Source organism: Mustela lutreola, chromosome 7 (assembly GCF_030435805.1).
Source record: "Mustela lutreola isolate mMusLut2 chromosome 7, mMusLut2.pri, whole genome shotgun sequence".
NCBI classification, from domain to species: Eukaryota; Metazoa; Chordata; class Mammalia; order Carnivora; family Mustelidae; genus Mustela; species Mustela lutreola.
The window spans coordinates 150,599,715-150,627,691 of NC_081296.1; the positions used below are offsets into that span (position 1 = coordinate 150,599,715).

Here is a 27,977-nt window from a genome sequence, read left to right on the forward strand (position 1 = left end):
GAGGGACTGGAAAAGCCCGGACGGAGGGCCGAAGCGGGCTGGGGCTCTTCTTCCATGTCCAACAGTCTTTTTTCCAGTGGCCCTGGCCTCTTACGGTAATGGTGAAGGTCAGGAGGGTTTCGGTTCTGTTTAGGGGCCTCCCTATGTCAGAGTTGGAAATTATGGGTCTTAGAAGTCCTGGTTTTATTTGAGGCGTCCAGGGCACAGGTGAGCGGGCTTGCTACATCAACTAGATCCACAGTGGACAAGTTTCCCATTTCGTCCTGGTCCTTTTAACTGAAACATCCGTCCAGTAACCAACACGGAGCTCAAGGCCACCTGGCCCGGTGCGCGTCCAGGGCAGACGAAGCAATCTGCAGGCGTCAGAGCGGCCGGAGCAGGCTCACAGGTGTTCAGCGTCAAGCCTGGACTTGGAGCAACCAGCGGGCTTGGGAGCAGCTTCAGTAATTGTTCTGCAAGTTGTCTAGGGATTTCCCAGGCTTCCTGGTCTGGCCCTCTGAATCCCTTCCAGGGTCTTGCCGTGGGCCCGACCCTCCCCTGTCGGGAGTGACCCGTGTCCGAGGGCCGGGGTTCGGAAGACTGAGCGACCGTGTTCCGAGCGCGCGCGAGTCTGCGAGGAGAGGATCCGAGTCCTTTCTCCGCTTTGGCTCCGGGAACGCGAGAGATTCGGGGCTTAGCTTTCAAGGGGCAGGTTCTGACGGGGGTGGGGGGCGCTGGGGCAGAGAGTGCATTCCGGGGGCACTGGGACGAGGGGCCGGGGATGGCCCTGGAGGCAGGCGAGGCGGCTGGGAGGGGACACGGAGGCCGCGCCGCTGTCTCCCACCGCGGCCGACGGAGGACCGGGTCCGGCCGGCGCTGGGCGCGCTGGTGCTCCGGGGCTCTTCCCCGCGCGCTGTGTAAATCCGGAGCCACCGTCTTCCCCTCCGATTCTGAGACGGCGACTCCGGGGAGACGGAGGTTTCCCGAGTGACCACTGCGGCTCTCAACGGTCTCTGCTCGTCTGCTTCTGAAGCACCCGCCTGAGGGGCAGTCACGGGTCCCAACAGGCGCTGGGGGCTCCGGGAGGCGCGGCCGGAGGCCTGCACCCGGCGCCGCCCGCCGCGGGCCCACCCCGGGCCGGGGGATCCCTGCTCCCCAGCCGCACAGGCCGCGGCGGGGCGGGGCGGGGGGGTCTTCTCCGGAGTCCGCACGCGACACCATGTGCGGGGACCTGGCCAAGGGACGGGTTTCTTCTGGGCCGGCGCGGGAAGGGCATGGCGGGCTGTTCGGACCCGGCCAACGCATGGGGAGGCGCGTCTGGAGCCCCAAGGAGAGGAGCAGGATGGCCGCGGAAGGAGGGACATGGGAGAGGCGGCCTGGACGCCAAGTCCGGGGTGGGGACGGGCGGGAACTCAGGGTGTGCGGGTCGCTGGCCGGCTGTTCCAGAACTGCCTCCGCGGCCTCAGGCTTCTTGAGGAGGGACGAGACCAGGCGCGCGGGGGCTGCCGGGGGCCCTGGGACCGTCCCCTCTGCGCTGGTTCCCACCGCCCAGGCTGGAGCTGAGCACCTGCGCTGCCGCAAAGACCCGGATGCTGCTGTCTCTAGCCAGACACAGACACAGACACAGACACACACCCACACCCACCCACCCCCGGGGCCCACGGGGTGTCCTGGGCGGGGGCAGGTAGAGCCTCTGGCGTCCATCGCTGTCAGGCCCGGTGCTTGGGGGGAGGGCGGCGTGGGTGTCCCAGTGGCAGCAGCGAGAAGGCGAGTCACACGGCGTGTGTGACAGCGGCCGGTCTGCGACCCCCGCCAGCAACCCCCACACCCAGGGCTGGGACCCCGAGGGCGTCTGGGGCGTGCCGGCTGCCGGCCTCCGTGGGCAGCAACTGAGCACGGTGGGGACCCGTCACTCTGGGGCCCGTGTGGCACTCGGCGGTGTGAACCCCACCTGCTTCTGCGCCACCCGCTCTGCCGCTGCCGAAGGACACACCGGCGCCCGCTGCTGGGATCTGCCGCCCGCAACGGTGTGACCGTGGCGGGGACCCTTGGCGATCACATGCTGGTCCCACGTGGTGCCGTTTCCAGCTGGTGGCTTTCACCTGGGTCTCTGAAAGGCTCCACCTGTGCCTGGCGTGGTCCCTGCTGCCCGGACACTCCGGTCCTTTCAAGGACAGCAGAGAGGACGGCCACCCGTGCCCTGTGTCAGTGGTGGTGGGCCGTGCAAAGCAAGGGGAGCAGATGGGAAGGCAGAGCCAGCGGCCCAGGGGCTGGTCCCTGAACATCCGGTCGCAGGGTGGGCGAGCTGCTCTCTGGACTTTGTTGTGGCCTCACAGCCCCGCTGCAGGCAAGGCTGTACCAAGAACACGGGAGCTCTCAGAACGACTACAACCCAACCCACTGCATTGGGTCATTGGGGGGACGGCTGCCCACTGCCGCCAGAGTTCTGCAGTGTTGGGGGTAACTCCAACCTGCCCGAGCCCATCCTCTAGGGCCGCTGAGGGGCCAGCGTGCTTGTGTGTGGCCGGGGTCCCCCTGCTGCTCCAGGTGGCCCCACAGACTGGAGCCTCTCCCGCGCAACTGCGCTTGCCGGACTCTTGCTCTGCCTTGCAGTGTCTCACCGATGCCCCCACCCCCCGCCCTGCCCCTGGCCCCGGCAGCTTCTACTTCTCTCAGGCTGAAACTCTAACCCATTTCTGGTGTCTGGCTGCCGCGAGACCCGGCAGGAACACCTAACCAGGGGACCCCTTTCTCCCCGCAGTGGCCAAGCCCGTCCCTGCCTCCCATGTCCAGGTGCCCCCCCACCAGGAGCCCCATCACAGCCCTGGAGGGCCAGAGTCCCACTGGAAACCAGCGTCTGCCACATGCAAACAGGTGCCTTTGCAGGACCCCGCAGAGCCAATGAGGAAGAACAGCATCTGCAGGCGGGTTTCCGGCACCGGGTCCCTGGGACACAAGCCGGGAGACGAGTCATCACACTCAGACAAGCCACTGAGAACTTTAAAACTGCTGTCTTCTGCTTTATTGGCAGCTAAATTGTTCAAAAATGTTCTCACGATTCAATAATTACAAAGACTCAGACTTACATTAAAAAAGTAAAAACCAGAACCCCCAGCAGGTGCCAGACCCAGCAGAAGGCCCAGGGGGTGGTGGACAGCAGGTGCTGGGTGTGCGACACACACAGGCAGGCCGTGGTGCCCACATCACTCAGTGCCGACTCAAGGGAAGTGCACATCTTCCACAGCATCGCCAGAACGCGGACCAGCGGGAGAGCAGGGCAGAGCCAGTCCTGGGCCAGAGACCAGCGCCGCCGGCTGGCCAGTTAATCTAAGCCTTTCACAGGACAGGGCACAAACCTGATTACTCAACACAGCAGCAAGGAAGGGGGAGAGTAAATCCACGGGCAAAGCCAATGTGCAGGAGTGTCGGGCGAGTCTATGTGATGCATACGGGCACTAACCACAGGGCTCCATGCAGGGGCAGGGCGGCGGGGCGGGGGGTGTCCAGCGCCCGCAGCGGGGCTCCGGGGGCGCTGGCCTCCTCTTGCCCAGTGGCAGCTCGCCACGCCCACCTTCACAGTGAGGCAGCAGCCGTGCGAGCGCAGGGACTTCACAGTAGTGAGACAGGTGACACTTGACAGCTGTGACCAGGAGTGGACTCACACACACCCACACACACACACACACATACACACGGGGCCCAGGGCAGGGGTGGCTCCGGGGGCCTCTGGCCATGGCTACACGGTCGGCAGAAGTTCTGCGGCTGACTGTAATGGCTAAGCGAAGACGAAGGCCACCGACTGACCTCCGCTTTCCTGTCTTCAAGATTCTAGGGACACGGGGACTGAAACACAATTTCCTACGATTCTCTAAGGTCCTAGGGGGCAGGGAACAGGCTCGTCACGGAGGCTGCGCGGGGCCTGCCGGCTCACCACGCGGGAGGCCGGCATCCGCAGCTGGTTCCGGGCGGGGGAGGCGAGGTGCTGGTCCTTCCTGTGCAAACGGAATGGTGCTGTCCCACCGTGGTGCGGGTCAGTGGGTCGGGCCCACCACCAACAACCATGTGGCAGAAAACTGATCATTATTATAATAAAGATTTTTCTTTATCTCCATATCTACATATTGAGTCTATGTTTCCTTGAACAACACTGGAGGGTCAGCTCAGTCTTGGCACTGGCACCGGAGGCCACCCACCCCAGCTCCCTGGCCCCATGGTGGCGAGGCCGGTGGCTTCAGGCGTCGTAGGCTGGCTGCTCCAGGCCTTCGAGGGGGAGCTGGCTCCTGTGCGGGGAGTTGGGGCTTGGGGGGCCGCTGGGGTTGGAGCTGTTCGATGGAGTCGAGTGTTTGGTCGAGTCGGAGTCAGGCTGTTAACACAGGAGGGGGAGAGCGTAAGGACGACCGCCCCGGGCTGTGGAGGCCGGGCGCAGCCCTCCAGACACGGGCACTGGCCGGGGAAAGTCGGTCCCGCTGCTGCCTCCAGTCTGGTTACGACAACACTCGACGAGCACGTCACAGCGTCCTTCAGTGCGCCAGTGAAGCGATCGCAAACCAAAGCCCAACCTGAAACCCACAAATAACTCCGCAATTACAGTTCCAAAGAGGAATGAGCAACTCTACGGCGAAGAAACCAGACAGACCGAAGCGAGAGAAGGCGCTCTTTCATGACAAACTCTCAGCGCGCTCAAAGGCCCACAGCTTGCTTCACACTGAGTGGCGAAGTCACAACTTTCCCACTAGCACGAGGCACAAACGAGATGCCCGCTCTCACCAGCGCTGTTCAACTCCAGCATAAACTTAAGCAAAGAGGTGAGACATCTGACCACTGAAAGTAGAGAACACTGCGGCAGAAAGACGGCCTGAGCCATCTCATGTCCGGGGAAGGAAGACTGAGCATTGCGAGGATGGCAGCACGCCCCCAGAACAATCCACAGCCTCAGCGCCGTCCCTACTGAAATTCTGACAGCTTTTTCCAGAAATGGGAAAAATTCATGTCCTCAAATTCATATGGAATTGCAAGGGGCCCAGAGCAGCCAAAACAATCCTCTGAAAAAACTGGGAGGAACCACACTTCCCAAACTTACTCCTCCAAATGCATTAAGAAGCAACAGTACCCCAAACGGTGTGGTGTTGCATCGGCACAGAGAGCAGCAGAACAGAACCGAGTCCAGAAATAAATCTGTGTTACCACGGTCCACTGGCTTTTGGCAAGGGCACCACGGCACCTCGATGAGGGAAGGTGGCGCCGGATCTCCACCTCACGACGTAAGGGAAACGCACTCCCAGTAGATCAATGACCGGAATATGAAGGCTAAAACCGTAACACCCAGAAGAAAACAAGAATAAATCTCCATGACTTAATTCTTAGTTATAACCTCAAGAGCACAACCAACAGAAGAGAAGCGGTTGGGTATTGCCCGAATGAGAAGCATCGGAGAACAGGATCAAGGTGAGGCCGACCCACAGGAAGGAGAAAACACCTGCACCTCACGTCAGGGCCAAGTGTCCCGAGAACACAACGTGCTGTTCAACCCCGTAACAAAAGACAACTCAATTTACAAAAACGGGTAAACAGCTAGATGTTTCTCCGAAGGTACAGAAGCTGCCAGCAGGCGCAGGAGAACAAGGCTGGACATCAGCGGTCACTAGGGAGATGCGGATCAAACCACAATGAGGTTGGTGACTTCACACCCACCAGGATGGCGATTAGAAAAAGAAGAAGAAAAGGAAAGGAAGGGAAAGCACGGACAAGGACGCGGAGAAACCGTCCCCTCCACACTCTGCTGGCAGGAGTGTGAAATGGCTCCGCTGTCGTGGGAAACACTGACGGCTCGTCAGAAAGTGGACCGTCCCCCGCGGCTGGGTGCGCAGACATGAGGCGGTGCCCGCACGACGGCGGGTCCGCACGTGGTCTTCTCTGCGCTACTCGCAGCAGCCAGAGCTGGGTCCAGCCCACGTGTCCACCCGGGGACAAGGAGGATGTAAATGGGGGACACCGGACGCCTGCTGCAAGGTCAGTGAACCTTGAGGCCTTTACGCCAAGTGAAGGAGGCCAGACTCAGAAGGCGGCGCAGGTGTCCGCGACGGGCACACCGCAGGGCCAGAACAGAGATGTGTCACTGCCATGGGCAGCAGGAGGGAGGAATGGGAGAAGACGCTGGGTTGGGGTGCGGTGGGTTTTGGGGCAGTGGAAATCCTGTGGTCTTTAGCTGGTGGTTGCACAACTCTGTGAATTTACTGAGCAGCCACGGAACTGTTCACTTTAGAGCGGCACGAACTGCACCACATTCCTCCCAGAGTGTGAACCCACGAGAGCAGTGCAGGACCAACGGGTGCTCTGTGCCTGGGGGTGCACTAGCCCCCTCGGGGGGTCCCCTGTCCACTGTGTGGCAGGCTGGCCTGGGACTTCTAACCTGAACCCCGGGAGGAGGCAACGTTGGAAAGACGGAGGACCAGCTCCAGGGTCAAGGGGACCGAAGCAACGTGGTGAGACCGGGGGCTGGGGAAGCGGATAGAAAGGGCCCAGTGCGCCCCCGACCGGCGGTTCAGCAGAAGCGTGCGAGTGCACGCACAGGCACATGCTTACACACTCTCCCCTGCCAGCCCCTGGGGAGAACACTATGGGACCTGCTCACTGTTCTCCGAGATCGCAGACAGGCCTCGCCCGAGAGGCGTTCTGCACGAGAGCTGTACTTTCCGTAAATTCAACGGCATGAGAGAGAAAGGCTGCACTCAAACGAGAGGCAGGACGACAAAACCCACAGGTGCTCCTTAACCGGACTCTGGGTTTCAGCGCGGCCAGGCCCTGGGCGTGAACAGTCCCCGGGAGACACCGAGGTGCGAGGCGAGCCCCGCCGGGGAGGAGGGGGCTGCACCCTCAGGAGACGCACGCAGAACCAGGCGGGGGCTCCGGTGAGACCGCACCTTCCTTTCTGCTGGGTGTTCCCCCACAGACCCAACCGGGGGAGGCAGGTCACGGAAAGCTCACGTGGGATGCTTACTCTGGTGTTCGTGCAACTTTTCTGAAGGTTCAAAACTTTCAAAATACACGGCTGAGGGGAAAAAAAGTAATAAGAGAAAAAAACCAAGACCTACCTATAGAGGCAGCAGCGTTCGGCGGTTCTGAGGGTGTTCTACGAACTTCCCCGGAAAGAAAACGGGTACGTTATGGCTACGAAGAGCTGAGTCAGAGCTGAGCTCAGTACAGCTCTGAGGACAAAGGCGGCCGAGGTCAGCCCAGGGCACGAGGCTGATGAACACTGTCAACCGAAGGACCCCAGACTGTCTCTACTCCAAGAAACAACACATCGCGACCAGGGAGGACTGAGTCTCCGGACGCAAGGCTGCCCCCGTCCGACACAAACAGGCTGGCGAGAAATCCCAGGAAGGGGAGGTTTCAAAGGGAAGCCTTTGACGAAAGCACCTGACCGACACCCAGCACCCCTGCCTTAGCCTGGTGAGACGCTGGCCAGAAAGGACGGGAGGCGTGTGTCTTCCTGGAGCCTGGTGGGGGCACGGAGCCCGCGGCGTCAGCGGGCCAAACCTCTGCTCTCAGGAGGCCTCCCAGTGTGCTGAGTGAGGCGACGCCACCTCTGTCCCCTCACCCCCTCCCAGAGTCCAAGAGACAGAACTCCAAGGCCATCAACCAAACACAAGTGCCAATCAGAACTCATCAAGGTAGGGGGACACTGAAGGGCCCAAAGTCGCCAGCTTGTACAGACCCCAGCCAGAACCACCAGGTACGCGGCGGAAGACGGCAGACCATTCCCGATGGCAACAAAACCCTCCAACGTCTTAAGAATCACTTACCACAAACATGCGCTACCTGCAGGAGGGAAACCAGCAACTGGAGAGACACTCTGTGTTCCCACACAGGAAAGGTCAAGATGTGGGGCATCCCCCAAATTAATCTATGAATCAATATAATCGCAACGAAAAGCTCAACACAATTTTTACTTTTCTTTTTTTACTGTGAAGCCAACAAACTGCTTTTAAAATGTGGAGTGTGGGTGCCGGCTGGCTCGGCCGACGAGCACGGGACTCCTGATCCCAAGGTCATGCTCTCAAGCCCCACGCTAGGGGTAGATGTTACTTAATAAATACACTTAAAAGAAATAAAATTTATTTGCATAAAATGAAAACAGCTAAGAAACTGTTATAAAGAAGGAACAGAGATTTCTTGCCTGATCTCCCGCAGGCGGCGCGGACAGAGGAAAGAGTCCGTCCACTGGCGGACGGACTATCCAGAAACGCATCAACAAAGGGGTTTAATGTACTATAAAGACAACATTTCAAGCTGGAGGGAAAGAAACGGCAGGGGCCAGGGCACCATCCGCTTGTGAAATAAGTCAGCTTAGGTCTTTGCCTGCAAACATACTCTCAGAGTCAGGACACTTTCTCACAAACATACATCACGAAGGTACAACGCACCAAGAGGAAACCTCGCTGAGCTCCAGAGATGAGAGAACGTCGCTGAATGAGACAGACGGGACTGCGTGGGAATTAGCGGCTGCAACAGACCACGTTCACAGTGAGGAAAGAGCTTCCAGGAATGAGGGAGGGGCGAAGGTGGGACATTGGGCCTGGAGGAAGAACGGCCGGCCCACGCTGGCAGTGGCCGCGGACCTCAGAGAGTCAGCAGCCTGGCAAGAAGACCAGCATCGGCCTCACCTGTTCTGCCCCGAGTGGGGCTCCCAGGGAGCCACCGGGCAGGGTGTGGGGCTGCCTAGTGCACGGAGGCTGGTGAGCACGGGCTCCCGCACCGTCCCCCAGTCCCCCCAGCAAGCGTAAGGCCACACCCACCGTGGCACAGTCCGCGGTGCCCAAGGAGCAGCAGAGCCACGCTGGCCCCGCAGGCCCCAATTCTGAACAGCCACCAGAGAACGGGCAGACAGGCCAGCGTGGGAGCCTCTCGCAGACGCACCAGGCCACCCGCACACCGACCGAACGCAGCTACCAGGAGTTACACGGGAGCGCGCAGGAGGACAGAGACGGTCTAGAAGGGAGAAGCTGGCTGTGCTTTTCTCGGAAAGGCATTCATTTCTCAGTCATTCGGCAGGGAGGCCCCTACTTGTCAGTGCCCGGGAGGCTTCTGGGGCCCCCCTAAGTCCCCAACTGGGGCAGAGCCTGGAATGGGGCCTGGTTCCAGAGGCCTTGGTCTGATTGAGGAACGTGCTGGTCAGGTCATTACCTGCGAACAGGATCCCACACCCTTCTCCCACCAGGCTCCCGGTCACGGAGCCCGTGCCCTCCCGCCCTCCAGCGGCGCTGGGGAGTAGCGCTCAGGTCAGCCTGTCACCAGGCTGCTCTTCCTCCTGCGGCGGTGACCAGGCTGCACCCCGGCCCCTTCTTTCCCGGGCCTGCCGGGCCCCACAAGGCTGGTCCAGGCGGGGTGAAGCTGCTGTCACCACTCGGATTCTCCCCCACGCGAGGAGCTGCAGACACTCAGTGGCGCCCCTGGAACAAGGTAAGTCTTACCTCTTTGTCGAAGTCCTGGTCAGGATCGGACATACTCCTAAGAGGCACAGCCACTCCGGGCTCCGACCCCCCTGTGGAGCAAGGACAGCTGCCATCTTAGGGAAAAGAGTCCAGAGCCCCGGCAGGCCTGGCCCCCACTCTCGGACACCCTGGTACCTGAGGAGGGCCATGAGATGTAGGGCTTGTTCCTGGATGGAGGCTGCCGAGACAGGTTGGGGGGAGCAGGGCCAGGCCTTTCCTCTTGGGAGGGGGGTACAGCGCTCTGGGTGGAGAGAAAGGTAGTGAGCAGGCTTGGGGCGCCCAGGCAGACGGCAGGGCAGAAGCACGTCTGGGCCCTGGCCCAACTGCAAGCCAGGCACCACAGACCACAGCTGGGGTCCCGAGACCTCACTCCATGGACAGTGGCACCAGACTAATTTTGAGCTAAGAATTGAGAAGAATGATTTTAGGCAAAGTTGAATCTTAGCTCATGTCTGATTTTTAAAAATTAACATACAATGTATTATTTGCCCCAGGGGTACAGCTCTGTGAATCACCAGGCTTCCAGCATTCACAGTGCTCACTGGAGCACACACGTCCCTAGTGTCCATCCCCCAGCCACCCCATACCTCCTACCCTGTCCCTCCAGCAACCCTCAGTTTGTTTTCTGAGATTAAGAGTCTCTTATGGTTTGCCTCCCTCTCTGGTTTCACTTTTTTCCCTCCCTTCCCTTATGATCCTGTCTTGTTTCTCAAATTCCTCGCATCAGTGAAATCATATGGTAACGGTCTCGGGCTGACTGACTTCGCTCAGCCTAATACCCTCTGTTCCACTCACGTCAGTGCAAATGGCAAGATTTTGCGGTTTTTTGATGGCTGCGTAGCAGTCCGCGGTGTGTGTGTGTGTGTGTGTGTGTGTGTGTGTGTGTCTGTGCGTGTCCCACAGCATTTTTATCCATTCATCTGCCGATGGACATCTGGGCTCCTTCCACCGTTTGGCTATTGTGGATGTTGCTGGTATAAACACGGGGGTGCATGTGCCCCTTCGGGTCACTACATCTGTATCTCTGGGGTAAATATCCACTAGTGCAACTGCTGGGTCACAGGGTCTAGCTCACGTTTTTAAGTGAAAAGCTCTGCTATCTGCTTGTAGGAAAATGTTCCTGAGAAGTCTTTTTTTTTTTTAATTTTTTTTCTTAAGATTTTATTTATTTGACAGGCAGAGATCACAAGCAGGCAGAGAGGCAGGCAGAGAGAGAGGAGGAAGCAGGCTCCCCGCTGAGCAGAGAGCCCGATGTGGGGCTCGATCCCGGGACCCTGAGATAATGACCTGAGCCGAAGGCAGAGGCTTAACCCACTGAGCCCCCCAGGCGCCCCCGAGAAGTCATTTTTGACAGCTAGTTGCCCCACAGAACACTAACAGCCTGAAAAGGTGAAGGACACCAGCCGAGGTTAGAGACCCGCAGATGAACCGGCCAGCTCCGCAGTGAGGCGGCCCGGGATTCTGCCCGAGATGCGGTGAGGCAGTAGCCTAGGCCGGTGGACCGCAGGGCCCGCAGCCCCGCCCGCAGCCCCGCCCCCGCCCGCCCCGCCCCGCCCCGCAGCCCCGCCCCCGCCCGCCCCGCAGCCCCGCCCCCGCCCGCCCCGCCCCGCCCCGCAGCCCCGCCCCCGCCCGCCCCGCAGCCCCGCCCCGGCCCCGCCCCGCCCCGGCCCGCTCACCAGAGGCAAGTCCATGAGCACCTGCATGCCGTCCCCAGGGCCCATGTGGGCCACGTGGTTGAAGTTGGTGGGGTTGGATATCATTCTGGATCTCAACTCCGGGTCTCTGAGCATCTCTCTGAGGAGAAGCGGAGCGCGTCGCCCGGTTGCCGGCCCGACCCCGCCGCCGCCCGCCCGCCCGCCCGCCCGCCCGCCCGCCCGGCCCCGCGCTCACCGCCGCTGCTGCAGCCGCTCCTCCTCCGGCACCTTGAACACGAAGCGCCTCTTGCTCCTGGTCCGCAGCATCTGCTTCTTGCTGTTATCAGACGTGTCGGGCACGTTGAGGGCCGTTCCTGCGGGAGGGGGACGAGCCCTGCGGTTCTGTGCGGCCCTCGGGCGGTGACCCGCCGGCCCCGCCCCGCGCCCCCCGCCCCGCGGGCAGAGCCTCACCCGCGAACTTGCTCTTGAAGTAGATGAGGCGGGGAGGCTCGCAGCTGAGGAGGTTGAGGGCGCCGTCGGAGCTCAGCGGCCGTATCTGCGCGCGAAAGCAGAGGGAGGGCAGCGGCGCGGAGGGCAGCGGCGCGCAGGGCTGCGGCGCGCGGGACGGGGCCGACCCGAGCCGCGCGGGGCCTTACCCTCCGCAGGCCGATGGTCTGGACCCACTCCATGGTGCGCACGTCGAACACGTCCACGCCGTACTCGCTGTACACCGTGACGTGGGAGGGGCTGCAACCTGGCGCGGAGGGGGCAGGCCGTGAGCGAGCCGCCCCCCGCGCCCCCGCGCCCCCGCAAGGCAGGAACTCGCGCGCTCCGGCCCTAGAAGGACCCTTCGCTCCCAAGGTCCCCGAACACAGGGCCCGCCTGTGCCCGCGCAGCGCCTTCCACACTCGGCGCAGGGGCGAGCCGCCGTGCGGGGAGCCGGCTGCCCCTTCGCTTCCTCCGGCAACCCCTGCGGAAACCAGCGCTTTAGGCCCAACATGCCTGGAACTGAGGTGGGGGGAGAGCGCGGTTTGGAGGCAAAATTCCTTTAAGAGATGCAGAAAGTCCGATTTCTCAAGGAACCCTTAAAATTTCCAAACAAGACTGCTGCTCGGCTCTGGGGCAACCACCCGCCCTGCCTCGGCCCCAGCTAACCCACGGGCTCGCCCCCTCGGGGACTGGTCCTTCCTGGTGTGTGGTGGCCTCTGGTGCTCCCGTCTCAACACATCCGGGACCAGCTTTCTGTGAGAAGCCCCGGGGGGGGGGGGGGGAGGGATGACATTCCCCCCTCGTCAGGAGTGATGGGACACTGCCGGGTGGGGACAGGAACACACCAGGGACCACGGGCCCATCTGGCATTTGAGGCTTGAGGGGACAGTCCCCACCTTTAGAATCGCAGTAAGACTGAACCTCTGGGGAAGGAGAGCAGGTCGAGGGAGAGGGCCCGCCCAGGAGGGCAAGGCAAGGGCGAGGCCGGCCGTGGGGTCCCCAGTGCCATCCGGCCCTTCTGCCTTCCAGGCTGAAGTTACTCCCTCGTGTCACGCGTCACTGACTGAAGATGAACCTTTGCAAGGCTTCTCCTGCTGTGCTGCCGTCACAGTCCCCGTGTGCGGTCAGCCCCTCTCCAACACAGACGGGGACATGAAGGAGCCTGTAGGAAGCAGCCGAGAGGCTGGAACTGGCCAGCGCCCGCCAGAGGGGACATGCAGCACAGCTCCCTGCGGGAACTCTCAGAGGACCGTCCTCCACACGGAGGACCAGGAGAGGCTGTGTAGCTTGCTGGTCAACTGAGACTTCGTTGTTTAAAGGAAACTGTAAATGAAAACATCAACACCGGTGGCAAGAGGACGGGCCGGGGAGCCTGACGGATGTGCGTCCGAGCCCGGCTCCACCGTGTGGCCCACGTGGGACTGCCCGTGCCTCCCTGCATTACTGGGATGGGCGAGGACCCCCGCGAATGCGCAGCGCGGGCGTGGAACAAGGAGGCAACAGAGCTCTTGTTCTCCAGCCCGAACTTAGCGAGTCGTTTCTCGCCCGCTCACAAACGGATGTGGGGTGTGTGGTGTGCACGCAGGGGGAGTGGGAACCAGGAGGGCCAACACAGGAGCACGAGGTGCGTGGGCCAGCCACATAGCTAGGATGCCAAAAACATCACACGCAGTGACCTTTCCACAATAAACTTCTCAAAACTTGGGGTTCAGGAGAAGACCCTGACAGGCAGGGCTGCCGCATGGCTCTGAGGCCGCTCCTGTCCAGGCTGCCCAGGAGGACGATGGGGTGCGGCAAGGAAAGGACCTGGCCAGCCACCACCTGCCTGTCTGTCTGCCGCCCTGGCTGGGGACTGACTGAGCTGGGCAATGTGCAGAGGTCCAGAGAGCCGAAGGCTGGTGGATCATGTCAATGGCCCGGTGTCCCTGTCCAACACCTCTGGGGACTCTGCCAGCTTGGCAAGGCTGGCCATGAGGCACACAGGTTATCCTTTTAGGTAATTAAGGAAAAACAGGACCCCCACCTCCCACCCTGTCCCGATCCGCTCAACATCAGCATGTGCCCTGTGACTCGTCTCCTCACTCCCTGTTCTCCGTCCGACCTGCTGCTTCTCTGACTTGGGCTACACTGAGTACGTGATCTGAGCCGTAGAGTCTGCTGGAACTGAGCGCCCAGACAGCAGGCTGCGTCGGACGTGTCCCCACAGAGCCAACTCGGGGCCCTGACTCACTGGGCTTGGGCCTTAGAGACTCCTGTCCGGGGACCCCGTTCCGCAGGCCACGGAAAGTGGCAAACAAGGAGCCACGGCTCCCAGCAGTTCCGTGGGCACCTCTGTCCCAGCAGGAGCTAACCTGCACTCTGGAGCTGCGGTGTCTTCTGGTACCGAAACCCTCTAGCTTGCGTTTATAAATCCTGCCCATCCGCGTTCTTCAGCGGAGGGGCCCCTGCGAAGCCCTGGTGCTCCGGGGGAGACAGGCGCCGCCGGCAGGAGGCTGGCTCAAGAGGGGCACCCCCCACCTCCCACTGCAGTCAGGAGCCCACCTTCTCCTGAAGAAATGCAGGGGCCCACCACCCCCACCCCGGGGCCCCTCTAACTGCTCAGCTGAGGGACCGAGACACAAACCAAAGCGAACTAGAACGCATGCTGACTGTCGAGGTGACGAGCGGCAACAGGGATATGGCAACAGAAAAACATATACATACTACAGGCAACAGGCGCCGCAGGCCACATGAGCTCCTGCATGCGTGACCTCCGACCTTGTGGGTCCACGTACAGTCCCATGTGGCTGAAGCAAAGCAGGTACTCCTCGCTTTTGAGCTCCACAGCACAAAGGGCATCAAAAGACTGCTGTGAGAGGAACGTAAGCGAGGGGTCATTGGGATTTACCAGGGTTAGAGCCTGCCCGTCCCCCTGGGGGCTCAGCAGAGAGAACCCAGACGGGTAGCCAACACACAGCTTGTCCTTGAGCGCGGCCATCCACTGCACAGTGCCGGGGGCCACGATTTCATTGACCTTCCTGTGGAAAGGCCTAGTTCTCTGGACCTCATAGCAAAGGACCAGGCGCTTCACAGCCGCAAACAGGCAGGTGGAGGAGCTCTTCCTTAGTGTCGCGGTTGCGATGAGCTGGCAGCCTTTTGTTTCTGGAAGCTTGACGTCGGCGCTGCTTTCTGCCCCATCGAAAGCAGACCACGGACAGAGATGGACGTGGTGGTTCCGGCCGCAGAGGAGGACGGCAACCTTCTCTTTGGGAGCAAGCTCGATCTGGTGGACTTTCTTGTAGTCAGCAACACGGACGATCACTGCGGGAATGGAACAGCGGAATCACAGTGGCTCAGGAGCGCCTGTGCGAGAGCGCCGGGAACCTCGCCGTCGGCTCCCTGCCCTGCCAACCATCTGCCCTGCCAACCAGCTCTAGAACACGCTCGAGAATGTGCCTCCAACCCTGCCAACCTCAGGGTCATGCAGATGCCAGGGCAGCGCCCTCCTTCAGGAGCCCCCAGGGGCCACCCCAATCTCACACTCCCCTGCCTCCATGGTACCAGCACCCCAACCCCCCACCGCCCAGGCTGGGAGATGCCAAGCACACCACAGCCTCGGGGGGTGGATGTGGATCTCCTGGTTCATCCCCGAAGGTAAGAACCCTCAGGTTGCACATGGGGAGCAAAAGTCTGTCTCCAACCTCACTGGACCCTCAGATTAACTGTCTGAAAGCAGCCACCCCCAAATTAACCCGCTATCCCCAATACCCTAACTGGTATAGGACCTGCACTAAGGGCTCTCTGAGCAGAGCCTTTGGTCTGGAACCTGAGGGACCAGCAGCCCTGGGCTCGGGCTGGCAGGAGCCACTGCTGGTGACACGTGTTCCCACCAGGCTCAGCAGGAAGGGAAGGCTGGCCACCATGGAGCAGCTCCTCATTTTGGGGGGATGTGCCCAGAGCCCGGCCCAGGAGCCAGGCCAGTTCTAATCTGCCTGCGTTTCTCTCCTGAGACACAGGATGGTGAAGAGAGGAGACGGGGCTACTTTGCATTTTCTTGCCAGAGAGAAGGAAATACCCCACTTTGAAGCAGAGGAAGGAAAGTTTCAGGAAGTCATCAGCACATTGAGGAGTTCAGTAAATCATCTTCCTTTTAGGAGGCTCTCCCTGTCCCCATCTCCCCCTCAGTCCTGTCCTCCACGAGCTCAGTGGGCGCAGGAAGCCACTTGCCACCCCACTCGTGATGCCGGTGGGTCTCCGTGCTCTGCTGAACCTGCAGGTAGAGCCTAACCCCGACTCCGAGGCACCAGGGGATGTGCCACACACATCTGCTGAACATCTGTCTTATCTGCTGCAGGTGACGTTTCTCAGCTGTTCACCCTTCCCTTTGTTTACGGAATCCACACGTCACGAAGACGCTTTGCTCCCGGGGTTCCTGCTCCTCCTCCCGCACCCGTGCGTGCGAACCAGGGAGGGCAGACAGTGGCTCCTGGGCACTCACCATCGCGGGTCACCTCTATGACGTACAGTCCTTCTTCTAGGCCGACCACGATCCTGTCCCCATCTGTCACGGCAGGAGGAGTAAGAACAGCACACGGACGTCAGTACTATTGACACATACCGTTCGCTTCTCAGAGCAGACACAGGCACTCAGTTCCCGCAGACACCAGGCAGATCGGGCCCCACAGGCACCGCGGACACGCTCCACTGTCCCCCGCATCACGGGCACGGCCCCGCATGGCACCGGGCACGCACCAATGACGGCGGCGCTCAGGACAGCCTTGATGAGAGGCAGCGTGCTGTCGTAGGCCTCCTGCGGGATGTGCACGACCTGGTTCTTCAAGCGGTTCTTGTGAAGGATGGACTGCAGTCCTTCCAGAATCCCAACCCACTTCCTCTTCTCATTCTCATTTTCTGTCAGAATGAGCAGTGAGCTGGTCTTAGAAGGTGTCCCTAAAAGAGAAGCTGTCACCTTTGTGACAAAGAAAAGAGCCGTAAGACAACCAAAGCACAGCACACAGATGCCCACAGCCTGGCCCTGACGCCCCAAGCTCGAGGCCTCGCTGCCCTGTACTGACAAGGGTGTCGGCGGAGTCCCGGTTCCGGGTGCCCATGGAGACTGTGAGGGGCTCTGCTGCCATGAACAGGTACCCCGCATCCCTTCCTTGTCAGACTGTGCTTTTGCCAACACTGATGGAGCGAGTCCACTTCAAAACGATTTCCTGAATGATCTTCCTATACTTAACAGAACGGGAAAGACAGACTTGCCCGCACATGCTGGGACTGTCCCCCGAGCCTGTCCAGGAGCCTGGGCGTCATGGGCTGCTGCTGCAGGTCAGCTTTAAGCACACGAGGATGGCAGTTCTCTATACTGCACAGGTGGGGCAGTTTCTAGGTAGGTAGGTGAGTTCAGTTAAGAGGATTCTTGGACTTCATTTTGCGGTCAGTGAAAATTCTCCTGTGTTTATGAAAAGTCCCAGTGGAGGGGTGGGGGTGATTCTTTCCTTAACCCACAATGGCTCAGAGGCTTCCTAATGCCACACCACCTAATATGAACTCCGTGGAGGGAACGCTCCACCTTGGCCAACAAACATGCTGCTGGGAAACACCCACTGATTCCTGCTGTTTGCTCCCGCTGAGGACCAGTAAGTCCCAGGGAGGGGAGCTGTGGGGGCACATTCCACTCATACAGGACCACGAGGTGGCTCCCAGCATCAGGCACGCTGTGACTGCACAGACAGACCAGGCGGGGTGCGGGCGGGAAGGCAGTGCGGGTGACATGGGGGAGACGGGGCCCTGCACAGGAGGGACCCCAACACAAGGGAAGGCATCTGCAGCGAGGTATCTGCTGGGCTCTTGCTACGGCACACTGAATGCTCCGAGGAATGGTTCCATCTTAAGCAGGGGATTCCTTTTTTAGGGTTAACGAGACTTCTCTAAGGAACGGAAAACATACCCTGAATATACACGGGATATCTCGGCGGGAAGCGTGTATGACGTCTGAGGCCAGGACCGAGCTCACGGAGAACTCCTCATCTCTGGTGAGAAACGAACACTTGGAACATCAGAAAGAAACACACAGCCAGGCCTGACCCCACCCCGCTGTGCTACAAATCTCCCGAGAGAGGACACTTCCACGGCTCTACATATACCGTCGGCCCCTCGCTTCCAGCGTGGTAAGGAAGCACTTACGCTGACCAAGCCCGTAGACTGGAGGACCCCGTCGGTGTTCCAGTAACAAGGGGCGTGTGAGAGTAAAAACCTTTTTGTTCCCTGAGCCACATGGTTCTAGTCTGTGCCAGATGCTTCCAGCCACAGACACATCGCTGATTTAGCCCAGACCTGGCTACAATCAAGTGGCCGCTTGGTGCCGGCTTCTAAGGGAAGGGAGGCAACCCATGCCAAGAGCCGCGCGAGCCCCATGTTGACTGAATCCCGGGCTCCGCCTGCCACCACACCCGTGGCCGCCAGCCCGTGGGCTCTTGTCCACCAGGCCAGGGCCTACCTGTGCCCAGTGACGGACAGGCAGGATCGCCTGGGGATGTGGAGGTGACCCAGCCATGTGGCTGTCCCTGGAGCCGTTGTCGGGGGCACCTGCCGCAGCTAGGGCCACACAAGCCCCGGGGCGGAGACTGAGGCGCCGGGCTCTTGCCCAGGGCAGCTGCCGACAGGCAGACGAGAACCCTAACCCCGTGCTGAGCGTGTGCCTTCTAGAACTGCTCTGTCCTCACAACCTCTCTGACCTGATCATGCAGTCATGCCCGCTTTACAAGTGGGGAAACGCACAGCTGGACGCTACCCCTAAGAGAAGCCAGGAGGGAGCGAGGGAGGGCGCTCTGCTGCCCCGTCCGTCTGTTAGACGCCAGAAGGCAGGTGGGGAGAGATGCCATGGTTGAGGGAGGGGGTCACGCGGCAGAGCCCTGGGCTCCAGATTTCTGTCACTGAGAGAACGTGCAGGTGCCGATGCCTTGGGCTGGGCAACGTGTTTCTGGGGAATCTCCTAGTTGTTCTTGGGGGCAGGTGCTCTTCTTACGTTAAATACCTATGTGCCAAATTGTTGAGTGCAAAAATACCCACAGGGAAGTTTCTAGCATGCAGGTCAAGCACCTGTTTACAGAAGTGTGTGATGACCAAGGCTGTGAAAGTGTAAGTGAGGTCAGAGACTACCCGGCAACAAACGCCCATCCTGGGCAACATGAAGTCAGCCGGAGCTCGCGGGACAAGACAGAACGCACAGAACAGACCTGAGGTCCAGGACCTGGCTGGCGACAACGCCAGGCTGGGTGGACTTTCCCTCGGGCAGGTCGTAGAGAAAGAGCTTGCAGTCACAGACCACCGCGTAAGCCCGCTGCCATCCCTTCTTCACCCCGGTGGGCTTCGGGACCTATGGGCAACAGTGAGAACATTCCACCGCGTCGGAAAGGCCAGGCCCGGGCCCCAGGAGCCTCCTTGTCAAGGCTTCCCGTCCAGCTGCTGCATGGTTGGCCTACTTCTCCAGGAACAGCTGCCCCCATGACTCAGGGCATGACTAGGGAGGGGTCCACGCAGGATAAAAGGTGATGCAGGGGACCAAGTGGGGAACTCAGCAAACAGGTGTGTCCACACCACACACAGAGCATCTTGGAATGCTGTAGCTCTGAGACCATCTGGACCCAGCACTCAGTTCTGGAACCCTGTCTTTAAGTGACGGAAAGTCAGGAGAGGATGTTCTGGGGTCCTCAGAACCCAGGCCTGAATGCCAGAGGGGAGGCCTCCCAGGACCAGCGCAGAGACTTCACAAAGCAACGAAGGTCGTCCGGAGAGCACTGCGGCGGACGGTGGGCCATCACGCCCAAGACAGGGACTGCGGAACTGACGCATGCACCCTCCCCTGCTCTCCGCATGTCCTACCTTGACGTAGCCCTTGTAGGCTGTTCCTATGCCCCTCTGCACATCCACGCCCAGAGGTCGCTTGGACTGCTCAGGAGGGATGGGGCACACCTGGGGCGCGCTCTCTCTGCAGGATACGTGGCACGCGAACGAGCACACTGGGAAAATGAAGGCGCACTGCCGTCAGAACCTGCTTCCTCCACGCAGAAGCCACAGGAGGGCGCGTGCCGCACATGGGGCCATGCGGTAATCCCCACATGTCATGGGAACGGCCTGGACCCCCTGGCAGAGCAACCGGTTTCTGGAACAGAAGCCCTGGGACTCTGGCACCAAGCGGCCCCGCGCATGCACGTGGGAGTCCTGACAGGGCGTGAGGGCCAGCGCGGACGGGTGGCCGCAGAGCTGTGCACGCTGCTCCCCAGTCCCCACAGCTCCGTCCCCAGATCACCCGCAGAGGAAGCCGCCTGCAGGTGTGTGACAGAACAGTGGCTTCAAGGACAGATAGGGGTCCTGGCAGCCGATCTGAAGGGCTGCCATGAACAAAGGAGGTGGCTTCTACGGCCAGGTAGAAGCACAAAAAGCTGCTTTTGCAGAGCAGCGGCTAGGACTTCAGCGGGCTGCTTGTCAGTGACACGGGCCATCCCACTACCCCAAGGCGGCCACGCTGACAGACTGAGTGAGGTACACGGCACCCAGGCACCAAGGCCAACCACGATGCCAGGAGAGACAGAACACCCCCGCCTACCCTCAGTGACAGGACGGGAGAGGAGTGAAGTTGTTTAGTCTCTGCTCTTCCTGACTTTCCGGAAGGCCCGCAGATGTTTCATTTCACAGTAAACAACAGCCCCCAGGCAACCTGGGTCCCTGTGGCCTTGTGGTCTCCCGAAGTTCAACTAAGCATTTATACAACTAGAGAGAGCATCTGCCCTGGCCGGCTCACCACTGGCCCGTGTGCACTGCTCCCCGACCCAACAGTGCGCCCAGGCCCGCTCAGGCACCCCGCGGCCGCCACTCACCCTCGCAGGCGTAGCCCTGCCGGATCAGGCCCACCATCAGGGACGTGCAGTGGCTGCACTGTGTGGGGCTGGAGAAGGACTTGATGCTGAACTGGTGAGCTTTGGGCTGGAGGAAGAACATCAAGAAGGTGAGACCCAGGCTGTGAGCAGGGACCAGTCTGCTGTGATCACACGGACAGCCTTGGGCATGACCCTGAGAAGCTGAGAACGTGCAGTTTCACTCCGACGTGTACATGTGCCTTCCTGGTGTTAAACGAAGAGCAGAGCCGACCACCCGCCTCCCAAGCTCGAGCCAGAAAGAAGTCAGCACACGCCTCCCCTGGGGCGCGGCCCTGCTCCCAGAAACAGGGGGCTCGGCAGGGGTGCGCTGGCACCGCGCCTGGCCTCCTGGGGGCGGCCACCCAGGGCTGCACATGCATGTGAGACCCACAGTCGCGCAAGAAACCCACAGCAGCCCTGTTCCCGAGAGCAAGGGCATGGACAGACAGCCGGCCCTTGTCAGGGGGGCGGGTGCACCACAGGATCCGCCACGGGGGACAGAGCGTGAGGCCGAACAGAGGAGCAAGCTGGAAGCTCGCAGAACTTAAGAGTGTGTAAAGCTCCAGAAAAAAGGATTATTACTCGGGGACACAAATGCCACAAGACCACGGGTAAGAAGCAAGGGAGTGGGTAACACAAAATCCAGAGACCAGAGCCCGTGACTCTACAGGCATCTAAACCCAAAGCCTAACAAAACCAAGTATCTAGCTGGCCCACTGTCTCCGGCTGAGGCCATGCCTTGTTTGAGGAGAATGAAGCGTCTGAGGGCATCAGGCCACATGCTTGCTAAGCCGGACACTTCGGGCCTCCTCACAAGAGCCCAGAGCCGCGCGGCCCTCCACACACACTCCGGGGAAGGACGAGGTACCGAACTGCGCGCTGGGCGCTCTTCTGCTTACTCTGGGGAAAACACCCTTCCACGAACCACATGGTTCTCTCCCATTCCAAGTGCAGACAGATGGATGGATGTCAGCCGGAAGGAGCGTGGCGGACACGTGACCAGAGTGGTCACTGCTAGAGAAGGAAGTGTGGTCTGGGCGATGAAGAGGAGACTGATTCTGAAATTTCCCAGTTAACACGCAAGCCTGTGTCATTCACTGGTTGAATTAAGGAGACACAGGGTCGGGCGCCCGGCTGGCTCAGTTGATTAAGCGTCGGCCTTTGCCTCAGGTCATGATCTCAGGTCCTGGGATCGAGTCCTGCTTCAGGCCCCTGCTCGGCCGGGAGCCTGCTTCCCCTCGACCCCTCCATCGCTTGTGCTCTCTCATACACTCTCTCAAGAAAATAAATTCTTAAAAAATGAGAGGTAAGGTCCTGATACTTTGTGGACCACACTGCTCATGGCAAGCCATTACTAGACACCAGAGTCTCACTGCGCACACAGAAACAGTCTTATTTATACAAAGTTATCTCCTAAAACTGAGAAGGAGGCACAGGTGCAAAGCCAGGCCCCTACCTTTGGTCCGGCCAGAGCGAGGGGCTGCGTGGTGGGCAGCGGCACGGCGGGTGGCCTCTGTGTGGCCCGAGCCATGTCCTGGGGACAAGCAGGGACAGGTGAGCATCCTCTGAGCTCGCTACTGCTCTTACATGTCACACCCTGCTTGGGATTCATTTCTCTCTAGAACTGATTAATAATGAACAGCATTTTTCATCCCCTACATTGTTGCGACATCTGTCAGAGCAGGCCTCATCCAGCGGGTAATCTGACGATGACGGAGACCCGAGCTGGGCTCGACAGCTGGCAGAGGGTCCTGCTACAGGCTGAGTGGCAGGCCTGGGGGCCACCCTGGCGTGAGCACGGCCCTGCCTATCAAGGACACAGGCAAGGAGGGGACCCCAGGGCTCGCAGGGGGGTAACAGGGTAACACTGCTTACTTCCTGCTGTTCTGTGCTTGCGGCCACGGAAACTGATGGGGACACCTCTGGCTTTGGAGCCTGTGTCTCTTGCTCCCCAGCTGAGCCGCTCTGTAAAGACAAAGGCAGAGACACAGTGGGAAAGAAAGAACTTCCGCAGACGTTGGACTCTGACTGCTGGGTCTGTCCCCCTGGAGACCCAAAGTCCCACCTAGGCCCAGACGCCTAGGCGTCTGTCCCATCAGAGCCCACGTCACTCACAGCTGTGCTGCCTTCCCGGAGGACCACTGCCCTTGGCACTCAGACCGGAGAGGCGACCGGGGCACTGCGTGGTCTGACAAGTCAAGGTTATCCCCAAGGCCAGAGGCCACCTTCCTCACCTCCACCCGCAGCCCCGACCACCTGTTCTCTCTGCCACCCTCCATTTAAGGGGCAGGAGCTGGACACCGCCGACCCCCTCTTCTCGTTCAGAAGTGACTTTTTCTATACCTGGTATCGTTAAGCTAAAGGAGTCCAGTACTTTTTAACCTCATTTCGGGGGCCAAGAAGAAATTACGATGTCAATAAGAGTGTGGGGCCTATGACCCAGAAGTAAGAATTTCCTTGAAAGTTTTACAACACGGGAAGGCAATGTTTTGTTCTAAGAACTCAAGATTCCCAAGTTAATTTCCCAAGAAGCTAAAGCTTTGAATCTAATTTGAAGCTCTTTTTAAAACCACCTAAAAAGGACCTCATTTTGAGTGTTCCTGAAATTGTTTCCTCACGAAGGGCTGTGACTATTTGCATAGACATGCGTAAAGCACATACATGTGCTCCATAAGCATGAGCACTGTGACGTGGAGGTGGCTGGTGGGTTCTTATGGGAGCAGGTTATAGCTTTATCTAGCGTTCCACACTGAGATCCCAGTGACGCAAACCAGGAAACACTTCCTAAAAGTTGGAATGAGCGAGGTTCCTGTATAAGGAGCTGAATTCAGACAGGAAGGTATGTGAGCTCATGAACACACACGACCATGCACTGCACTATTTAAACCTGTTAGCAAATTCAGGAGGGAAATGTTCTGTGAATTAGCTAAACATCAAAGTACAAACTCAGTGGGGCGCCTGGGTGCCTCAGTGGGTTAAAGCATCTGCCTTCGGCTCAGGTCATGATCTCAGGGTCCTGGGATCGAGTCCCGCATCAGGCTCTCTGCTCAGTGGGGAGCCTGCTTCCCTCTCTCTCTGCCTGCCTCTCTGCCTACTTGTGATCTCTGTCTGTCAAATAAATAAATAAATAAAATCTTTAAAAAAAAAAAAAAAATACAAACTAAGCAAATTTCTCCCATAAATGAGGTGTGGTACACGCATTAGAGTCCATATCTAGACAAACGAAGTAAAAGGGCGTGAGGTAACTGAATTTCAGCCACATGATGGCCTGGCTAGTCTCTCTTGGTTGGGGAGTCCAAACATGGGAATGAGGGATGAGGAGCCGTCCACATCTGAGGGCAGCTGGGGACACAGGGAGGGTGGTGGGGGGGCCAGCACGGGCAGTGGCTTACTTCTTCCTGAGAGGCTGGCAGAAGACGTGGGGAGGAGGCAGAGTCATTGGTTGTGACAGATGGCGGTGGGGGGGGGGAATGGGAAACATCAAAATACACGGACTCTGTCACTGCTGTAACCAACACTATAGTATTTAACGATGTGTTTGTATAGAGAAAGCAAGGTAGAAACTTCTAGAAGATGGTTCTCAGGTCTGGAAACACCGGACAAACCCAGACTGACCAAAGATTTTTTCTTTCCATCAATGAGTGTCCTTCGTCCTCAAACCACAGAGGGAAGGAGGGGCTAAGGCCAAACATGGAGATGGCAGGAGTTCTGGCTGCTGGATACAGAGGCCTCTGTCCAGGTCCGCGATGGGACTACCTCCCCAAGGACCATTCCTCTTGCCCCAATCCTGCAGAAAAGCCTCGGTTCTCCAGGCCACCTCCACCCGATGAGGATGGCAGGCCTCGGTCTCTGGGGACGTGCCTGGCGTTCCCGCGATGGGAGACACACAGGCCTCACGAGGCTGCATGTTTCTGAAGGAACCAGCTTGTAGCGACCAGATAAAGCTATCTGCTTCTTAAAACTGAGGACGACTTCAGGGAAAAGACAAACATCAACAGTTTGGTTAAGAAATCATTCTTTTTCGGGGCGCCTGGGTTCCTCAGTGGGTTAAGCCGCTGCCTTTGGCTCAGGTCATGATCTCAGGGTCCTGGGATCGAGTCCCGCATCGGGGTCTCTGCTCAGCAGGGAGCCTGCTTCCTTCTCTCTCTCTCTGCCTGCCTCTCCATCTACTTGTGATTTCTGTCAAATAAATAAATAAAATCTTTAAAAAAAAAAAAAAAAAGAAATCATTCCTTTTCTTTTTTAAAAGATTTATTTATTTCACAGTGATCACAAGTAGGCGGGGGAGGGGGGGAGTAGTCTCCCTGAGCAGAGACCCTGATGCGGGACTTGATCCCAGGACCCTGGGATCATGACCTGAGCCGAAGGCAGAGGTTTAACCCACTGAGCCCCCCAGGCACCCCTCTAAGGCACCATTCTGACAGGTGAACAGAAGCAGGTATGAGCCAGGGTGGCAGAAGTAATACAAACCTGCGGGATTTGGTCCTAACTGACCCCAGGTAAGGACTGCCACCAGACACTAGCCTGCTGGCGCACAGCCAGCCAGCGGCCATCCCGAAGGCCCAGTGCGGACGAAGGTGAGGTGGGCTCTGGCAGATACCACCTCACCCTGATGACGAGGCCTGGCATCACCAACCCTACACGGGAAGTACCCCAGCATCACCAGTACACACAGGGGAAGTACCCAACGTCTCCTGGGCAGAATCCGTGTCCAAATGTGCAACCCCCCTCCAATCGTGAGGGCTATCAGACAAATCAGAACACAGGGCATTCCGCAGGGCAGCTGGCATGGCTACTACAGAAATGCCAACGTTATCACGCTGGGGTGGGGGAGGAGTGGGCGCCGCTGTTCCAGATCCAAGCCCCATGTGTCCTATGGGCTTTGGCTGGCTGCGGACCAGGGGAGGCCAGGCAGCGGTGAAGGACTCTGCTGAGGCAACAAGGGAAACGGATGTGCGCGCTCTGCTACGGCATCGGCGTGAAACGTCCTCTGCCTGCTAGCAGCGGTGTGCTTATATGACAACACCCCTGATCTCCAGACACCGCCGTGTCCGGGGACCTGTCTGTACACACAGATGGGGTCATACAGCTGAGAAACATCCGTATGCTTACTGTACTACTCTTTCAAATTTCCTGAAGGCTTATAATTTTCTAAATATAAAGGTAGAAATCAGTAAAAACAATGACACTTGTCAGAAGTCCCATTAAGGTGACCTGCTTTCATTATCTTAATTTCTGGCTTGTTTTAAGGGTTGCCTGACCCTAGTAAGGGTCCACCTCTAGCATTTTGGAAAAAGGAGGGAAAGGCTGTGCTAGGCCCACTAACAGCACACACGGGGACGAAGTCAGGCTCACACACCCCCACAGCGGCTTCCTTGGGCGGCCCCGACCTGCTCCCGCGGGGGGTCACTCCCAGAGCAGAGGCAGCAGGTCGGTGACAGGGCACCGGGGGCTGGACTCCTCTCATAAACCACCTTTCCTCTACCTGTCCCCAGCCAGTACAGGAGTCCCTGAAAGGATAATGACACTGGCTTATTCTTCATCAGCTGCAATATGAGAATCTGTATTTTGAAAACTGCCCTGGGCATCTGGGTGGCTCAGTGGATTAAGAGTCTGCCTTCAGCTCAGGTCATGATCCCAGTGTCCTGGGATCGAGCCCCACGTCAGGCTCCCTGCTCAGCGGGGAGCCTGCTTCTCCCTCTGTCTGCCACTCCCCCTGCTTGTGTGCTCTCTAACAAATAAACAAAAAACAAAACACAAAACTGCCTGAAATATTTAGCACACAGCCAGAGGCAAATGTAGATTTTCTTCCCCAAAGATGCAGAACACTTTCTTAATCAACTTCCATTTAGCCTGAGGACGCTTCTCTGGAAACCCTGCCAACACCTCAGATGCCTCTAACTGCACACACTGAACACCTGCGTCAGTGACAGGTCCGTGCGAGGCAGAAAGCTGTTCTATGCTGTGGGTGGCCCTGGGCGGGGTCACAGCATGCCATACTAGTTCCAACTTAACATCAATTCATTGATCACTTTGAAAAATAACCACTTACTCTAAATGTCAAATCATGTGCAAGAGGCGCAGTGTTGAAATACTCAAAAATGGAATCCTGAAAATCTGGAAGTTTAAGTCCTGTAAAAAAGAAACAAAGACCAGTCAAAGCAGGTTTAAGAGACAGTCTGCCGTGTTTAGATGGGAAGATGCGACGGCATCAAGATGTTGACCCCCCAGATGTCGACCCCCGTAGGCCAACTGGTAAATCTGATGCGGTTCTAGTCACGTTCTAGTCGTGGTGCGGAGACTCACTGAGGAAGACGGTCTCAGGAATCCTTACAAAAGGGGGTTGGAAGAGAAGAACTACCAGATACTAAAACAGGTCCCCCAAAACCTCTTTAATCAAGATCAAGTCAACAATGAACAAGGAGGAAAACCCCGAGATAGACTCCGGTGCTCCGGGGACTCATGTGGGAACAGTCACATATGAAATCAGTACAGAGAGGAACTTTCTAGTCACTGCTTTGAGACAACCGACTAGCCACAGGAAAAAACCAAAACTAGATCCATTCCTCAAACTGTACATCACAGTCCATCCAACTGAACGAGCACTCCCGAGGTAACCGATGAAACCGTACCAGCACTGGACAGTACGAGCAACTCACGTGGAACACCTGGGGATTTGGGAATACTTCCCTATGACTTGAGGAAAGGGAGAAGACTGATGAATTTACTGCACAAAAACTAAAAACAAAGAGCACTGAAAAACATTATGCTCGGTAAAAAACAAAACAGACTCCCCAAAACCCAAAAAACCAAACATAAACAAAGTAAAAAAGACAAAACAGAAATAAGGCAAAACATCTGCAACTTCCATCACAAACAGAAGGCTCTAATCCTCAATATACGAACCGCTTCTAGAAGAAAACCTGAGGTTTTAAAAGTGGGCAAAAGCTATAAACACATAAAAATTATAGAGTAAGAAATACGAATAACCCTTAAACATACAAAAGGTGCTCGGTCCTGCTCGTGATAAAGGACGTGCAAGTGACTATGCTGATGCTCCTCTTGCCTCTGAGCGCACAGAGTGGCTCTGCGGCTGTGGCGCAGGCAGGGACACACGTGCTCGAGCCCCTGGGGCGGCGGAGTGAACCCAGCAGGAGGGGATGGAAGCTCGCTCTCTAACCGGCAACCCCAAAGAAACGGGAAGAGTCATACACATACGGCTGTCCTGTGACAGCGAGAGCAGAGCGCAGCACTGCCCGAGCCCCCAGCAGAACGTGGGGCGGTGTGGCCCTGAGCTGGGACCACCTCGCATGCTGTGGCCCCATCCACACACAGAACGGAGCCCCGAGCAGGTGCCTTGCGTCACCAGGGGGATACGAATGTGCATGCGTGCTTTTACACACAGGTATTTGCTGTGTATTCCGAGGTCCAACCACAAGACTAAACCAAAGCCTGTGCTTACCTATGGGGAAGGTTATCTT

The 27,977-nt window shown here is 58.5% G+C and overlaps 1 protein-coding gene across 1 annotated transcript in view; it reads right to left on the minus strand.

Annotated features, from left to right (window-relative positions):
* Window positions 1–2,971: 2,971 nt before the first annotated feature.
* CDC42BPB (CDC42 binding protein kinase beta) overlaps window positions 2,972–27,977 on the minus strand; it is a 96,617-nt gene continuing 71,611 nt past the window's right edge. The window contains exons 21-37 of the mRNA XM_059183202.1: window positions 26,549–26,628; window positions 22,372–22,461; window positions 21,953–22,030; window positions 20,458–20,563; window positions 19,463–19,599; window positions 18,817–18,956; window positions 17,529–17,610; window positions 16,328–16,544; window positions 16,074–16,136; window positions 14,300–14,896; window positions 11,764–11,861; window positions 11,579–11,663; window positions 11,364–11,481; window positions 11,150–11,267; window positions 9,609–9,714; window positions 9,453–9,523; window positions 2,972–4,342 (exon numbers count right to left, since the gene is read on the minus strand). Of these exons, the coding sequence (XP_059039185.1) occupies window positions 4,211–4,342; window positions 9,453–9,523; window positions 9,609–9,714; window positions 11,150–11,267; window positions 11,364–11,481; window positions 11,579–11,663; window positions 11,764–11,861; window positions 14,300–14,896; window positions 16,074–16,136; window positions 16,328–16,544; window positions 17,529–17,610; window positions 18,817–18,956; window positions 19,463–19,599; window positions 20,458–20,563; window positions 21,953–22,030; window positions 22,372–22,461; window positions 26,549–26,628 (2,318 nt within the window). The 3' untranslated portion in view covers window positions 2,972–4,210. The remainder of the gene's footprint in view (window positions 4,343–9,452; window positions 9,524–9,608; window positions 9,715–11,149; window positions 11,268–11,363; window positions 11,482–11,578; window positions 11,664–11,763; window positions 11,862–14,299; window positions 14,897–16,073; window positions 16,137–16,327; window positions 16,545–17,528; window positions 17,611–18,816; window positions 18,957–19,462; window positions 19,600–20,457; window positions 20,564–21,952; window positions 22,031–22,371; window positions 22,462–26,548; window positions 26,629–27,977) is intronic.